The 17,584-nt window shown below is 35.7% G+C and overlaps 1 protein-coding gene across 1 annotated transcript in view; it reads right to left on the bottom strand.

The window, feature by feature from the left end:
• Positions 1-8,391: 8,391 nt before the first annotated feature.
• Positions 8,392-17,584, bottom strand: part of LOC111522541 (olfactory receptor 4Q3) — a 27,287-nt gene continuing 18,094 nt past the window's right edge. The window contains exon 3 of the mRNA XM_023186638.1: positions 8,392-9,355. Within this exon, the coding sequence (XP_023042406.1) occupies positions 8,392-9,333 (942 nt within the window). The 5' untranslated portion in view covers positions 9,334-9,355. The remainder of the gene's footprint in view (positions 9,356-17,584) is intronic.

Below are 17,584 nucleotides of genomic sequence, written 5' to 3'. Positions count from 1 at the left end.
CAGCAGCATGTTCAGAGGCATAGAAATATGAGGAAGCTGCACATAGTTCAGAGGTTCAAACAGTGGAACAGGACTGGGCAAAAATTGGAATTAGGATTGATAATTGATCTTGGAACAAGTTTTTCTACTAGAACAAGGTCTAAGGTGTAGAGTGGTGTTGTAGTGTGAGAAATATTAGTTATTATCCTAGATTTTCTTATCACCATGCAGAACCTATACCCCTACAGAATCTCATAATATGTGTACCAGAATCTGAGGTGGGATAGAACATGGAAACAAGAAAGTATAGGTTTGATGAAATAAGAGGGAGAGACTGGTAGGGCTAGGATGTATATGTTAATTGACTAAACTGAGCCATTTTACTATGTAGATATATTTCAAAACATCATGTTGTACATGACAAATATATACATGTTTTACATGTCAAGTAAATAAATAAGATACCACGCACAGATGTGGGCAGAGTAGAGGGGGAGTCAAATGTTCACTTAAAGAGATAAAAACTAGAACTGCACTGCATTTATGTTATAGATTTCACCATTTCCTCTAAGTAATGGAAGCTCACCAGGTATTTTCAAGTATTTATTTAGAGAATAATTTCAAAAAGCTTTTTGGGAACATAAAGAACATAAGGACAATAAATTAAATAACTGCCATGAAAAATAAAAAATGGACAACATGAGTAAGCCATTTCCCTAAGGAAGAACTAATGAAATCTGAATAAAAGGTACAATGTAATTATTAACAATGCATCAATATTGGTTTATCTGTTTGACAAATGTACCATAGTAATATAACAATAAGAAAAATAGCATGAGGTATAATTATATTCTGTGATATCCAACATTTATGTAAATCTGTAACTATTCCAAATTTTAAAAATTATTAAATTTAAAAATGATGTCATAAAATCTTCGAAAGCATGTTGTAAGCCAGAAATTTGGGAGGACCTATAAACATCTGCTTTATTCATTCCCTTTCATTCCTTTTTAAATTTCAACTTTTATTTTAGATACAGAGGGTATATGTGCAGGTTTGTTATGTGGGTTTGTTGCACCAAGGTAGTAAGTATAATACCCAACAGATACTTTCCCAATCCATCCCCCACCCTTCCTCACACCTCTTGTAGTCCGCAGTGCCTATTGTTCCCATGTATATGTCCATGTGTGCTTAACGTTTAGCTCCCACTGGTAAGTGAGAACATGTAGTATTTGGCTTTCTGTTCCTGAATTAATTTGCTTAGGATTATTGCCTGTAGCTCCATTCATGTTGCTGCAAAAGACATGATTTCATTCTTTTTTGTGGTTGCATAGTTTCTGATAATGTATATACCATATTTTCTTTATCTAGTCTACCATTTATGGGCACCTAGGTTGATTCTGTCTTTACTGAATAATGCTGAGAAGAACATACAAGTGTATGTGTCTTTTTGGTCTTTTTGGCATAATCTATTTGTCATAATCTATTTTATATATATATATATATATGTATGTATGTATGTATGTATGTATGTATGTATGTAATAGAGAGAGAGAGAGAGAGAGAGAAATAGGATTGCTGGATCAAATAGTAGCTTTGTTCTAAGTGATTTCAGAAGTCTCCAAAATTCTGCCCACAGGGGCTGAACTAATTTACATTCCCAACAACACTGTATAAGCACTCCTTTTCTTCTACAGGCTCACAAGCATCTGCTGTTTTTGACTTTTTAATAATAGCCATTCTGATTGGCATGAGATGGTATCTCATTGTGGTTTTGATATGAATTTCTCCAACAATTAGTGATGATAAGCATTTTTTTCATATGTTTGTTGGCTGCTTGTATGTCTTTTTATTGAGAATGATCTACTCATATATTTTTCCAATTATTAATAGGGCTATTTGTTTTTTGTCCATTGTATTGTTTAAGTTCTATTTACATTTGGGATATTAGACCTTTGTCAGATGCACAGTTTGCAAATATTTTCTCCCATTCTGTAAGTTGTCTATTTCCCCTTTTGATAGTTTCTCTTTCTGTATAGAAGCACTTTAGTTCACCTAAGTCCCACTTGTCAGTTTTTGGTTTTGTTGCAATTTCTTTGGGGGACTTAGCTAATTTTTTTTCCCAAGGCCAATGTCAAGAAGAATATCTCCTAGGTTTTGGTCTAGGATTTTTATAGTTTGTGGTCTTACATTTAAATCTTTAATCCATCCTGTCAATTTTCTTATATGGTGAAAAGCAAGGGTCTAGCTTCATCCTCTTGCACTTTTCACCTCAAGGAATTAGAAAATAAAGGACAAACCACTCCCTAGCTAGCAGAAGAAAAGAAATAACTAAAATTAGAGAACAGCTTAATGAAATTGAGGTGCAAAAATCTATACAAAAGGTCAATGAAACCAAGAGTTAGTCTTTTGAAAAAATAAGACTGATAGACTGTTAGATTAAAAATAATTAAAAAAAGAAGATCCAAATGAGTATAGTCAAAAAGGACAAAAATGACATTACAACTGATCCCACAGAAATAAAAATCATCCTCAGAGAATACTATGAACAACTCTATGCACATAAATTAGAAAATCTGGAAGAAACTGATAAATTCCTGAAACATCATAATCTCCTAAGATTGAATTAGGAAGAGACTGTAATCCTTAATAGACAAATATCAAGCTCTGAAATTGAATCAGTAATTAAAAAAAGAAACTCTACTAACCGAAAAAAGCCCAGGACCAGAGGGATTCACAGTTGAATTCTACCAGACATATAAAGAAGAAATGGTACCAATCCTACTGAAACTATTCCCCAAAAAAATCAAAAAGGAAGGGTTCCTCCTTAACTCATTCTATGAAGCTAACATCAGCCTATTACCAAAATCTGGCAGAGACAAAACAAAGAAAGAAAACATCAGGCCAATATCCTGATGGACATGGATGCAAAAATCCTCAACAAATACTAGCAAACCGAATTCAGCAGCACATCAATAAGTTAATTCACTATGATCAAGTAGGCTTTGTTCCTGGGATGCAAGACATATACAAATCAATTTGATTCACCACATAAACTGAATAAAAAATAAAAACGATATGATCATCTGAATGGATGAAGAAAAAGCTTTTGATAAAACTCAACTTCCTTTCCTGATAAAAATCCTGAACAGACTTGGTATCAAAAGACCATATCTCAAAATAATAAGAGCCATCTATGACAAACCCACAGCTAACATGATATTGAATGGGCAAAAGCTGAGACCATTCCTCTTGGGACCTGGAACAAGACAAGGATGTCCACTCTCACAACTTCTATTCAATATAGTACTGGAAGTCCTATTTACAGTAATCGGGAAAAAAAAAAAGAAAAGTCATATAAATAGGAAAGGAAGAAGTCAAACTATGTATTTTCACTGACAATGATTCTATAGTTTAAAAACTCAAAAGACTTTACCAAAAGGCCACTAGAACTAATAAACAATTTTAGCAAGGTTTCAGGATACAAAATCAATGTACAAAAATCAGTAAACATTTCTATACGCGAATAATGCCCAGGCTGAGAGTCCAATCAAGAGCATAATTCCATATACAATAGCTACAAAGAAAATGAAATACCTAGGAAAACATTTCAGCAAGATGAAAGATCTCAACAAGCATAACTACAAAACACTGATCAGAGAAATCAGAGACAACACAAATTAACAGAAAAACATTTTGTGCTCATGAATTGAAAGACTTAATGTCATTAAAATGGCCATATTGCCCAAAGCAATATACAAATTCAATGCTATTCCTATCAAACTATCAACGTCATTCTTCACAGAATTAGAAAAACCTCTTCTAAAATTCATATGGAACCAAAAAAAGAGCTCAAATAGCCAAAGCAATCCTAAGCAAAAACAACAAAGCCAGAGGTATTACATTACCTGACTTCAAACTATAGTCTACAGTAACCAAAACAGCATGGTACTGTCACAAAAAAAAAGACATATAGGCCAATGGAACAGAATAGAGAATAGGTGTGTGGGATAAAGCCACACACTTACAGCCCTATAATCTTCCACAAAGTAGACAAAAACAGGCAATCTTCATAGAATAGGAGAACCCCCTATTCAATGAAGAGTGCTTAGATAACCAGCTAGCCATAAATAGAAAAAAAAAAAGACCTAAAATATAAATATTTTACATAATTTTGAGGGCATATACATCACCTAAGATAAAAGTTATTATGCCAAGGCCGGTTTCAATATGAATAAGGCAGTTATTAGGAATTTTGCTGTCACCTGATAATGGTCTGGAGTCAGGTTCATCTTTCTGTTCTTTGATTCTCTAGGATTAAACAATTGTACAATATTCTTTCAGTCTTGTTCCCCTTTCAATTTATGAGAAAAACTAGTAATAATAATAACAAAATCAATCAATATATAATAAGTTCTGACCATATGTAGACATTCTTACTAGAGCTTTATAAGTATTACTTTGTTTAGTTTTTCCAAAAACCCTGTGAATTGGGTTCTATTATTGTCCTCATTGTACAGACAAAGAGGTATTGAGAGGCTGTCATTTGCCCTCTGGTATATGGTGGAGCTGAGCCATGATAAGACCATCCGACTACAGAGGACTCCAATGGACTTGACTACAATGGACCTCTCCATTCTACTCTCCTCAATCATCTGGGCTCACACGTTGCCTTAAAATGCTATTCACCTCCCACTAGTAGACATTGAGAGACTCTAATAAATACAATTAGATATTTGGGTGATCTATTGATGCTTAGTGGAAGGCCCAAATGGCAAGATGCCTACATTTCCAGGCACATAGTAGCACACAGCAAATAACTGTTGAATTAATAAATAGATAATAACAATAAATGAAGAAATACTAAAAGATCCAAAAATCACTAGCAGTTTTTTATTATAGGAACATCCTCCAGGAGATGTTTTCTCTAAATCTGGAGTAAATATTATTATGGCATGCTGGTGTCTCTCTAATAATACCTTCTAGTTTCTAGGGCTTTTAGAGGCAGAAATTTGGCAATGGGTGGATAGGGTTTCCTGGTTTATATTGGCCCAGTTACAACGTCTACTTTAGAGTTAGGCTATAAATGTGCTTATCTTTAGTTCCCGTGATGTGTCTTGGAAATATGAAGTAAATAATTCTCCCATATTTTCATGAATCAGGCTTGTCTTTGTCTCCTATGAGTTATTTCAGTACCTGAGAGGGCCATAAGAGCTGTACAGAACAAGAAAATCCATCCCAAATGTCTATGAGACCCAAGGCAAGAGTACAAATGAAGCCCATGTAACATATGACTAAAAGCTACACAGCAAGCTAACAAAATGTAAATAAAATATCTTCTCATAGCCTCATAACTACTAGAAGGCCAGTTTCCAATCCAAAATCCCCAGGCTCCTTAAATTTCTGCACCAGAATGTGTCGTTATGAACAGAGCAGGCCTTTGACTGTGAGACCTTCAGTTCACCTCTTCTCTAGTTCCAAACCCCACCATAAGGGGTCTCTCATGTATGAATGTGGACCCTGCTGCCCACATGTGGAGGCTTTGTCCACACATTTTGCACACAGGGCCCCTCAATACCTCTGCAGTCTAGGGATGCGCACATGATATGGTCCACTCTCAGGAGGAAAGACCTAGAGAAGAGGCTCAGGCAAGCTGTGAAAGTGGGCTCATGGTATCTGAACAGGAAATTCTGGAGGACTAGGTACCTAGATAATAACAATCATGTGCCGTCTCAAGAAACAGAAGTTTTATCATTATTAATAAAAAGAATTTTAATATATATAATTGGTTAAACAAAGAGAGACTTGAAAATGCAGAAGGGAATACAAAAAGCTCTTGCCTTTCTTAAAATAATGCTACCAATTCCAGCTATCAGCAGGACATTAAAAATGATTTGCCAAGACTATACATTTTGCTATGAAAGAAGGACATCAGAAAAAGGGGATATTGCAGCCGGCTTATACTAAGAGAACGCCTGGAGCTCTGTGTCCTTGAAACATGCCTGGTAATCCCTAGCACCACTCAAACCTTTCTATTAACTCACACACTACTCTCGGGCAGTTTCCAGCTCTTCAGGATGTTCAAAATACCATCTTCGGGATATCATACTGCTCTTCGGGATATTCATTGTATGCAAAAAAACTCTGAAAATGTTGAGTGAAGCGAAAGAGGAGAACATGATGTTCCAGGTATGCCATTTTCACCCTCACCCATGCTATTTAGAAATCTCCCAAATGGCAGCCTAGTTCCTAGTCTGTGAGGAGTCCTTCTGTAGCAATATATACATATACACATACATACATATGGCTTCTTAAATATAAAGTCATTAACTTCCAACATAAAAATAAAAATACATTTTTTGTCCCTATATCAAGAAAGCTCTTACATGGCTAGGAGTATTGCAATTTTCCAGTATATCCTAAGATTAGATGGAGTTTCAGACATTTTTTTCAGAGGTGTATTTTTCAGCTAAGTAATCATAAAAGCCTATGTCAATTAATTAGGAGATAAAGTGGCAAAATATAAAAACATTGTTAAAAGTTTGTTATTATCTTATATAGTAAATAGAATAAAGACATTTTCACAGCCATAAAATATTGCAAGGATCCTACATCAGAGATAGATAATCTTAAACATAAATGTTTAAGTTAACCTTTTTAGGGATCTTCCAGCTCTGAAGCTCCTACACAGGTATTATAGAAATTAAGTAATCTGGCCAGGTGTGGTGGCTCACCCCTATAATCCCAGCATTTTGGGAGGCCGAGGCAGGCACATCACCTGAGGTCAGGAGTTCAAGACCAGCCTGACCAACATGGAGAAATCCCGTCTCTACTAAAAACACAAAAATCAGCCAGGCATGGTGGCCAGTGCCTGTAATCTCAGCTACTTGGGAGGCTGAAGCAGGAGAATCAGTTGAACCTGGGAGGCGGAGGTTGTAGTGAGCCAAGATCATGCCACTGCACTCCAACCTGGGAGACAAGAGTGAGACTCTGTCTAAAGAAAAAAGACATGAGAGAAAGAAAAGAAAGAAAGAGAAAGGAAGGAAGGAAGAAAGAAAGAAAGATAGATCTGTGTAATTGAGATAAATACTCTTTCTGAGGAGAAATAAAATATTAACTTCATTATATAATTATTAGCTTTCTTTTTCTTTTTCTTTGAGACAGAGTTTTGCTCTTCTTGCCCAGGCTGGAGTGCAGTGGTGTGATCTCAGCGCACTGCAACTTCTGCCTCGCGGGTTCAAGTGATTCTCCTGCCTCAGCCTTCCTGAGTAGTTGGGATTACAGGCACGTGCCACCACGCCCAGTTAATTTTGTATTTTTAGTAGAGATGGAGTTTCTCCATGTTGGTCAAGCTGGTCTTGAACTCCTGACTTTAGACAATCCGCCCACCTCAGCCTCCCAAAGTGCTGGGATTACAAGCAGCTTTATTGATTGATTACATTTTTTCTAAGTGGTCGTTGGCAAGTCACTTAACTCTGAGTTCATTCTCAAAAATGAAGTTAGGTAATAGTATTTATTCCTCAAAGCATGTTTGACACTCAGAGGTAATAACTGTGAGCATCTCAAGAATAAGTGCTTTCAACCACAGTTCATTTCTTCCTCCTTTCCTTTAGAGGTTAAAACTCTTAAACATTATGGTCAGTTGAAGAGCCAGCTTACCTATCCACCCCCACTGTAATTCTACTCAAAGAAAAATTCAATGTAAAATTGGGTACCTCTTCTTGAGAAGCCTCTACAACAGAATACTAACAGCTTCCATCACCCCAGCACTCCTGGACTTCCTTTCTCTCACACATAAACTTTGTTAAGAGCCTATGTTCATTAGAGTGATGCCTGACTACATTTCTAAAATTTGGGACACTATGGAACATAGTTCCAAGGTAAATACTACTACATAGGGTGGTTGTTACTGTTCTCAGGCTAACAGAACAAAGAAATTCACACTACTTCAGAAGAGGATCTGATGAGACATCAGAAGGAAGTTCCTAACACTAGGAATCATTAAACGCTGGAGGAACAGAACACAAAAAGAGATATATCTTCTTTCATTTGAATAGATTTAAAAAGTGGAACAAATTGAATAAATGAAGAGTATTTAGAGACATAAAGATAGAAAAGTTGATCTTTCAAGGTGTCCTCTAATCCTAGGACTCAGTTAATGCTTGTTATCATTTGTGGCCAGTAAATTCTCCTGAGTTCCCAAGTTCTCTTGATTATGGTCAAAAAGCATAGGTGGCTTTCTAGAGTGCCACCTATGCTTTTAAATCGTAATCAAGAGTGATCCATTATAATCTGTATGCTGTCTTCTCTTTTATACCAAAGTCATCAAAATGGTTTTTACACATGTACAAGATGAGTTAAGAGTCTTCCAAGAAAGAGTATGTTTTTCAAATCACCTCTTTTGCTCATTCTTTAACAAGGCAATGGAATGCCACATGGTTTTATTCTCAGTTTCTTCATAGCTGTCTTCATATCAGCATTTCTGAGTGTGTAGATGAGGGGGTTCAACATAGGTGTAATCACTGTGTAAAACATGGAGAATATCTTATCCACAGAGAAGCTGCAGAAAGGCCTCAAATAGATGAATACACATGGCATGAAGATCAGGCTGACCACTGTCAGGTGAGAGGCACAGGTAGAGAGGACCTTGTTCTGGCCCTGGCGGAAGTGTGTTCTCAGGGTGATCAGGATGATAGCATAAGAGAATAGTAAGACCAAGAAGCAGACAAGAGACAGCAGACCACTGTTGGCTATCATCAGCACCTCTACCACATAGGTGTCCATGCAGGCCAGCTTGATGACCTGTGGGACATCACAGTAGAAGTTGTCCAGTTCATTGGGGCCACAGAAGGGCAGCTGGATGACTAGTATGATCTGCATGATAGAGTGGATAAAACCCCCACACCAGCAGGCAAGAACCAACCAAAGGCATAGCTGGGGATTCATGACTGTAAGGTAGCGCAAAGGGTTACTGATGGCAACATACCTGTCATAAGCCATGACTGTCAGCAGAAACATCTCACTGGCTCCTAGAAAGTGGAGGAAGTAGATCTGGGTCAGACATCCTGAAAAAGAGATGCTCTTGCTCTGCTGTAGGAAATCCCCTAACATCTTTGGCACAGTAACACAGCTCAGGCATAGGTCAATGAAAGAGAGATGACCTAAAAAATAATACATAGGAGATTGGAGCAGGTGAGCATGGACTTGCACTGTTACCACTATCAAGAGGTTTCCCAGGACAATAGCAACGTAAAAAAACAAAAGTAGTAAGAAGAGAAATAGTTGTAGCTCCCAAGAAGATGATAGTCCCAGAAGAACAAATTCTGTCACATTAGAATCTTGTTCTTTTTTCATCAAGCCAAGAATATCAAGTGACCTAGAGAAAGAAGAATTAAATCAGAACAAGGGAGATTTAAGATAGAGATAGATAGATAGATAGATAGATAGATAGATAGATAGATAGATAGCATATAAATTATATAAAAACTATTTAAGCAAGATCTATGAGGTAGTATAGGCAGTACATTCTTACATTGATAGAACAAGGAATTTTGTTCATTTCTTCCAGCTCTTTATTTCTGTAATATTTTTAAATTGCATTAACAGTAAACTAGAAAGAAACACAATGACCTGGACATGAGGTGATAAGTGCATGCTAATCTTTCCATTTCTTTTAATAGACAGAATAATGTCCTCTAAGGACAAAAGTTCTGGAATGGAATATCTAGATCCAATGCCTAGCTCCACCATTACCAATGGAGTACTCTCAGGCAAGGAAATAAACCTCTCTGAGTTTTATTATTTGGTTATTCAGTTTAATGCAGAGTTAATAATATCTCCCAAGATTGTTTTGAGAATCAAATGTAATGCCTTTGAGCACCATAAAAAAAACTATATCTCTCAAGATGAGGAAATATCTCTTACTCATCTTTGTAACCACAGCACAATACTTACTGCATAGCAGAAGCTCAATAATTTATCAAATCAAAGGAAGAATGTTTTGTAAACAACAAATTGCTATGTTGTTCAAAGGTTAGTAGTTACTATGAATAAACGTATTAGGAAACAAATCATTTAGGAAGGATTGAAAAAGAGCTCATATTTTTGTCTTTAGTATCCCAGGTCACAGAAATTGGGAAGTTTGTAAAAATGAGGTAAGAAGAAATAGTCTCAGTCTTTAAGATATAGGGATGTATCAGACTCAGAATGAGTAGGACAATGATTAAAAGACACTAATCACCAAGAGAAGAGACCAAGGGCCATGACCCACATCATGGGGGCATGCACAAAAGCCCACCACGACCCTTTTATAAAACAGAGTAACAAGAGAAACCAGAGTTGTATTGCTTCTGGACTTTTCAACAACCATAGATCCATAAGAAAATAAAGGATTTGCTAAGATATTGTTAGATCCATTTTCCCCTGCTCTACACTCATACTCATCCCCAACGTTTGGTGACAGTACCTTGGATTACAAACAGAAAATCAGAGAACGTTGATACATTTCTTCCATTGAAGTAGTTAAAAATTAGTAGATGCTTCTCTGTCTAGAATATTTTTTATCTAGAACCAGCTATAGGCAAAATATAAAGTAAGACAAGATTTTACTTTGTGTCCCAAGCTTTGTAATCCATGTTGCACTTGGTTCTATCGAGTCATTCAGAGAATGTTAGCCGATAAAATCCTTCATACTAGAGATCAGATGTTTACAAAGACAATGCAGAACAGTACTTAAATTCTAAAAATAAAAACCCTTAATGACAAGAAAACTTTCTTTAGGATATTATTCCAAGATAAGCCAGTGAGAGAGAGATTCGGGGCTCAAGCCACCTTTGGATGCCTCTGTCACACTATGTTTGTGACCATCCTCTTCATCCGCCTGTATAACCAGGTGCACAGGTGCATCTAAATCTATAATCTCATAACTAATAGAAGGAATCACCTCACTTTCTAGAATCAATTGGAAAATAAAACAAAGCAAGAAATACAAGTTAGGGAACGATTTGCTGTTATATGTACAGCCCTACTTGAGCCCTGCTATATTGAAAATTCTCCAATCTTTTTTGGATGCACCAAAGATTGCAAATTTCCATAAGAAAACATCATTTTGATGCTCCTTTCAGTTATCTAAAATGCATAATTAACAGGAGTCAAGTCTCATAAAAATTATGGATCTAATTTTAAAAAATAATCTTGGGAAAACTGGAAAAGTGAGAAAGAGAAACCAAAGTTATTTTTTTAATTAAAAAAGGTTTCTAGAAGCCAGAAAACAATGGGAACACATAATCTAAAGTACTGTTATAATTTAGTCTCAGAATACAGCTGAGAAACAATGTGATTATTTCCTAATGTAAAGGCATAGTATACCCAGGGTATATGGTACATTCGTTATTTCCACCAAACATATGTTGAGAAAGAAACAATTATATTAAAACAGACAATATTAAAACTAAATAAATCAGAAGGATAGATTAAATAAGAGAAGAATATGTAAAATATGTTTTAACCCAAATTACTACAGTCCATTTATAAACCTGAGTTTACAGCCTACTTGTTTAAAGTAAGATTTAATATTAGGAAATTTTAGTACTATAAATATTCTGGACAGTTCCTAGGTGATTACTCTGATAAGATTTTGATTAATAATATCAAAATCTTTACAATTAGTTAAGATAAAAATAGGCAACCCTGTATGTTAGTTATTTGAGTTTTAATCAAGGTAAGGGCTGGATTCTGGTTATTCTTGGATTTTTTTTACTGACAATAAATTTGCAATCTTCAGCCAATATGAAACATAATACTAAACAATATAGAAAGCTCCCTCTTAGGTTTAATAACATTTCCACATTTGGTAGTCATCTCCCAGCTTCTGTGTTTCTGAAGTCTGATCACAGTAAGAAACTAAGCCTGTGACTGTTCTGTGAAGAATGAAAAGAACACGACACCCATCAACATGAAGGAATGTCTACACCCCAAAACTACCCCCAATCATAACTTAATTTCCCTTGCCAAAGCCCTGCAGAACATGGAAAGCCACATTCAAAAATACCATCTCCATTATCCCGTTAGCAGTAAGATCAGGCCCTATCAAGCATTTCATGTTTCACAGCCTAAAAATAACTTAAGAATGTGAAACAGTCAATAAAAATTTTAAGTACACAAAATGAGCCAAAATAATTGAGAATGCTTAATGCAAAATGAAAGTCTTTTTGGAAGGGCACTACTTTGAGAGAAGAGGACAAACTAAAGCTCCTTAAATAATCAAAGGCTACTTGTGTACAGCTGAGCAGCTGGCTGCTCATCTTTCTAAACAGGGACACAGAGATGTTTATGAGGAAAATATGAAGAAAAGGAGTAAAATTTTTCTCCTGGTACTTGTGCATGTGTGTGCTTTAAGCATAATAGTATACTATATTTTGCTATTATGTTTGTCTTGTATTTATTTTGGTCTGTGTGGAACTAAATGCATTAATAGAGGAGGAAATTTGACTAGCTTAACAATAGAAAATGATTTGCTAGCTGGAGTTTCAATTCCATATGAATTCCTTCTAGAGGCATTTGATGCATTTTTAAATTTCTCCTGAAAACCAAGAAGTGGACACCATTAGCTGAAGATGGTACCTATAGTGGTATTCTCTATTGAGAAAGAAACAATCTTTCTGCTCTAAACTTCTTTGGCCTTGTTTGAAACATTGCATTCTACATTGCACCTGTGGAGAGTAAAGAAGATTTTAGTAAAAAGAAACTTTAATAATTAAAGAAATGGAAACCGAAATCTAGAAGGGACTATAGCAGAATTAGGTAGTCTTAAGACAATATTGCCATGAAACCCGTGCCTTCAGTTATGTGAATTTGGTCCTATCTTATCCAAATCTTGCAACTATCTTCTAAGATGCCACTAGCCCTAGAATTCCTTGATGCTATAGGAATTTCACTGTTCTGTGAATGTTTCTAAGAGTAAATTTAAAACAACAAAACTCAAATGATCTCTTAAATGTAAAAATGATCAATGCCAGAGTATATAGAGAAAAAGAGTGAGGACAACAGTAAACATAAAAATAGCATCAGAGTCAGACAGAGGAGCAGGAAGGGGAGGGGAGCTTTGAATAAATATATCTGAGAAACCTACATCTTTGCTTGTCAGAAGCTATGTGGTTTCAAGGAAGGAAGATGGTTTCCTGCCATTCATCCTACCAACCCTGTCTTCAGCTTCAGGCCAGCAAAATGGGCAATCTTCAGATGACCATCGCAGCTGCCCAGTGCATGTCTTAACTGCTTCCTTATAAGCCAAGCCCTAGTTGAGGGCTGGCTGGCTGTATGAACTGGAAATATCTCCTATCCCTAGGATTCTAGCTGTGTCTGAGGTTTTTATGGTTCTTACAACACTGCTTAGTTTAATGAGCCCTGGGATTCCCTAGGCTGCTGCTGTTTGAATTGTATTAAATTTAGTTCTTGCTAGGAAGCTGACCTTGGGACCTACAGGCTCTGAAGCAATTAGACCTGCTTCATAACAGAATCCACTTATTTTACTTACTTTGGATTGATTAATTTGTAATTTGTCATTGATTTATTTGTATATGCCATCCATTTTCCATGCCTCAGTCTGTATCTGAAGAAGATTCTCACTGGTTTTTCTCTCAACCATGCTCCTTGAAGTAGCAGAAGCTGAAGGATAAATACCATGCTAAGGTATTTATCTCTGGGATAACTCCAGGGATAGCTTAGTATTTATCCTTTAAGGTAATATAGAGTCTTGATACAACACCTGATCTCTTGAAACCTCAAGCAGCTTACCTACTGGCACTTATTCATGGAGTGTATCCAGAAAACACAGTTGTTGTCATTAGTAATTTAATTTTTTATAGACTGTCAAATCTAATTTTTTAAATATCATAAAACATAATTCTCAAATACATAATGAACACATCAAAACCTGTATTTAACTAACTAATGAGGGATAGCAGGATAACAAAGCCTGTTCAAAAAAGAATATGAAAAGTGTGATTTTACATAATCAGAGCAAAAAATGAACACTAAAATAAAATTGTTAAATTAGACGTAATCCAGTTAATGTCTCATGACACAGATTTACCTATATAACAAACCTGCACATGCACCTCTGAACTTAAAAGTTAAAAAATATCAACATGACAAAAATATTCATTTTATTTCATACAGCTCTAAAAAGGGGTAATAAGACCTTAATCTTTGGGATTATCTTTTCTACCACACTAAAAAGATATAATTTAGCAGTTTTCTATAACATCTAGCTATATGTAATTATACAATGTCTGAGATTCCATAATTCATATATAATAAGTTAAACAAAATCACATTTGCTAGGGAGTCAGATGACTTTTAGCTGGGCCTGCTAAATAATGTTTTTTGTTTTGTTATTTTTTATTTCTGTTGGTACACAGTAGGTGTATATATTTATGGAGTATGAGATATTTGGGTACAGGCAAATAATACATAATAATCACATCGTGGTAAATGGGATATTTATCCCCTCAATCATTTATCCTTCGTGTTACAAACAATCCATTTTTTTTGTTATTTTTAAATGTACAATTAAATCATTATTTACTATATTCACCCTGTTGTGCTATCAAATACTAGATACTATTTGTTCTTTATATTTTTTATCCCTAACTGTTCCCATTTTTCCCCATCCCATACCTCCACCATCCTTCTCAGTTTTTGGTAACCATCATTCTACTCTTTATCTGCATGATTCAATCGTTTTAATTTTTAGTTCCCACAAATAAGTGAGAATATGGGAAGTTTGTCTATCTGTGCCTGGCTTATTTCACTTAACACAATAATCCCCATTTCCATCTGTGTTGTTGCAAATGATCTCATTCTTTTTATGGCTGAATAGTACTCTATTGTATATGTATGTACCACATTTTCTTTATTCATTCATCTATTGATGGAAACTTAGGTTGCTTCCACATCTTGGCTATTGTGAACAAAGCTAAAACAAACATGAGAATGCAGATAACTCTTTGATATACTGTTATTTTTTCTTTTGGGTCTACATCTAGCAATGAGGTTGCAAGATCATAAAGTAGCTCTATATTTAATTTTGGGGGGAATCTCCAAACTGTTTTCCATAGTGGTTGTACTAATCACATTCCTACCAACAGAGTATGAGAGTTCCCTTTTCTCCTCATCCTCATCAGCATTTGTTATTGCCTGTCTTTGGATAAAAGCCATTTTAAATGGGGTGAGATGATATCTCATTGTAGCTTTGAGGTACATTTCTCTGATGATCAATGGTGTTGAGCACCTTTTTATATATCTGTTTGCTATTTGTATTGTCTTTTGAGAAATCTCTATTCAGATCCTTTGCCTAGTTTTAAATTAGATTATTAGGTTTCTTTTCCTACAAAGTTGTTTCCTGGTTATTAATCCCTTGTCAGATGGGTAGTTTGCAAATATTTTCTCCCATTCTGTGGGTTGAATCTCCACATTGTTGATTGTTTTTCCTTGGATGTGCAGAAGCTTTTTAACTGGATGTGATCCTACTTGTCCGTTTTTGCTTTGGTGGCCTGTGTTTGTGGAGTATTTCTCAAGAAATCTTTGCCCAGACCAACATCTAACAGAGTTTCCCCCAATGTTTTCTTTTAGTAGTTTAATTTTTTAAGGTCTTAGATTTAGGCTTTTAATCCATTTTAATTTGATTTTTGTATGTGCCAAGAGATAGGGGTCATGTTTCATTCTTCTGCATATGGATATCCAGTTTTCCCAGCACCATTTACTGAAGAGACTGTTCTTTCTCCAGTGTATGTTCTTGGCACTTTTGTAGAAAATGAGTTCACTGTTGATGTACAGATTTGCTTCTGGTTTCTCTATTCTGTTCCATTGACCTATGGGTCTGTTTCTTATGCCAGTACCATGCTGTTTTGGTTACCATAGCTCTATAGTGTAGTTTAAAGTCAGGTAATATGATTCATCCAGTTTTGGTTTATTTGTTCAGGATAGCTCTGGGTATTCTGGATCATTTGGGCTTCCATATCAATTTTAGGATTGTTTTTTCTATTTCTGTGAAGAATGGCATTGGTATTTTGATAGAGATTCAATCTGTAGATTGCTTTTGGTAGTATAACATTTTGAAAATAACTGTTTCAATTCGTGAACAAGGAATATCTTTCCATTTCTTTGTGTCTTCTTTAGTTTCTTTCACCAATGTTTTATAGTTTTCATTGTAGAGATTTTCACTTTTTTGGTTAATTCCTAGGTATTTAATTTTATTTGTAGCTATTGCAAATGGGATTACTTTCTTGGTTTGTTTTTCAGACAGTTCACTGTTGACATATAGAAATGCTACTGACTATTATATGTTGATTTTGTATCCTGCAACTTTACTAAATTTGTTTATCAGTTCTAATGGTGTTTTTGTGGAGTTTTTAGGTCTTTCCAAATATAAGACCACATCATCTGCAAACAAGGATAATTTGACTTCTTCCTTTCCAATTTGGATGCCTTTTATTTCTTTCTCTTGTCTGACTACTTTAGCTAGGACTTCTAGTACTATAGTAAATAAAGTGGTAAAAGTTGGCATTCTTGTTGTGCTCCAGATATTAAAGGCTTTCAGTTTCTCTCCATTCAGCATAATCCTATCTGTGGGTCTGTCATATATGGCTTTTATTATGTTGCAGTTTGTTCCTTCTATACCCAGTTTTTTGGATTTTTATGATGAATGGATGTTGAACTTTATCAAATTTTTCAGCATCAGTTGAAATGAAGAGATGGTTATTCTCCTTCACACTGTTGATTGTGTATCATATCGATTGATTTGCACCTATTGAACCATTCTTGCATCCCTGGGATCAATCCTACTTTGCATGTTGTCATTTATTTGTGGAAGCTAAAAATTAAAACAATTGAACTCATGGAGATATAAAGTGGAAGGTTACCAGAAACTGAGAAAGATAGTGGCTGGGGGGATGGGCAGGCAGGTAGGGATGGTTAATGGGCACAAAAAGTAGTTAGAAAGAATGAATAAAATCTAGTATTTAATAGCACAAGAGGGTGACTATCATCAATCATAATTTAATTTTACATTTCAAAGTAACTAAAAGAGTGTAATTGAGTTGTTTCTAACCCAAAGGATAAAAATGCTTGAGGGGGATGGATACCCCATTTACCATTATGTGATTATTATGCATTGCATGCCTGTATCTAAGTATCTCATGTACTCAATATATATATGCACCTACCACGTACATACCGAAGTTTAAAATAAATTTTAAAAAAGAAAAGGCCAGGCACAGTGGCTCACACCTGTAATCTCAGCACTTAAGGAGGCCAAGGCAGGTGGATTAACTGAGGTCAGGAGTTCAAGACCAGCCTGGCCAACACGATGAAACCCCATCTCTAATACAAAATACAAAAAAAAAAAAAAAATTAGCTGGGCCGTGGTAGTGGGCACTTGTAATCCCAGCTACTCAGGAGGCTGAAGCAGAAGAATCACTTGAACCCAGGAGGCACAGGTTGCAGTGAGACGAGATGGCGCCATTGCACTCCAGCCTGAGCAACAACAGCAAAACTCTGGAAGGAAGGAAGGAAGGAAGGAAGGAAGGAAGGAAGGAAGGAAGGA

This window comes from Piliocolobus tephrosceles, chromosome 6, assembly GCF_002776525.5.
Source record: "Piliocolobus tephrosceles isolate RC106 chromosome 6, ASM277652v3, whole genome shotgun sequence".
Lineage (NCBI taxonomy): Eukaryota > Metazoa > Chordata > Mammalia > Primates > Cercopithecidae > Piliocolobus > Piliocolobus tephrosceles.
This window is presented reverse-complemented; position numbering and strand designations above follow the sequence as displayed.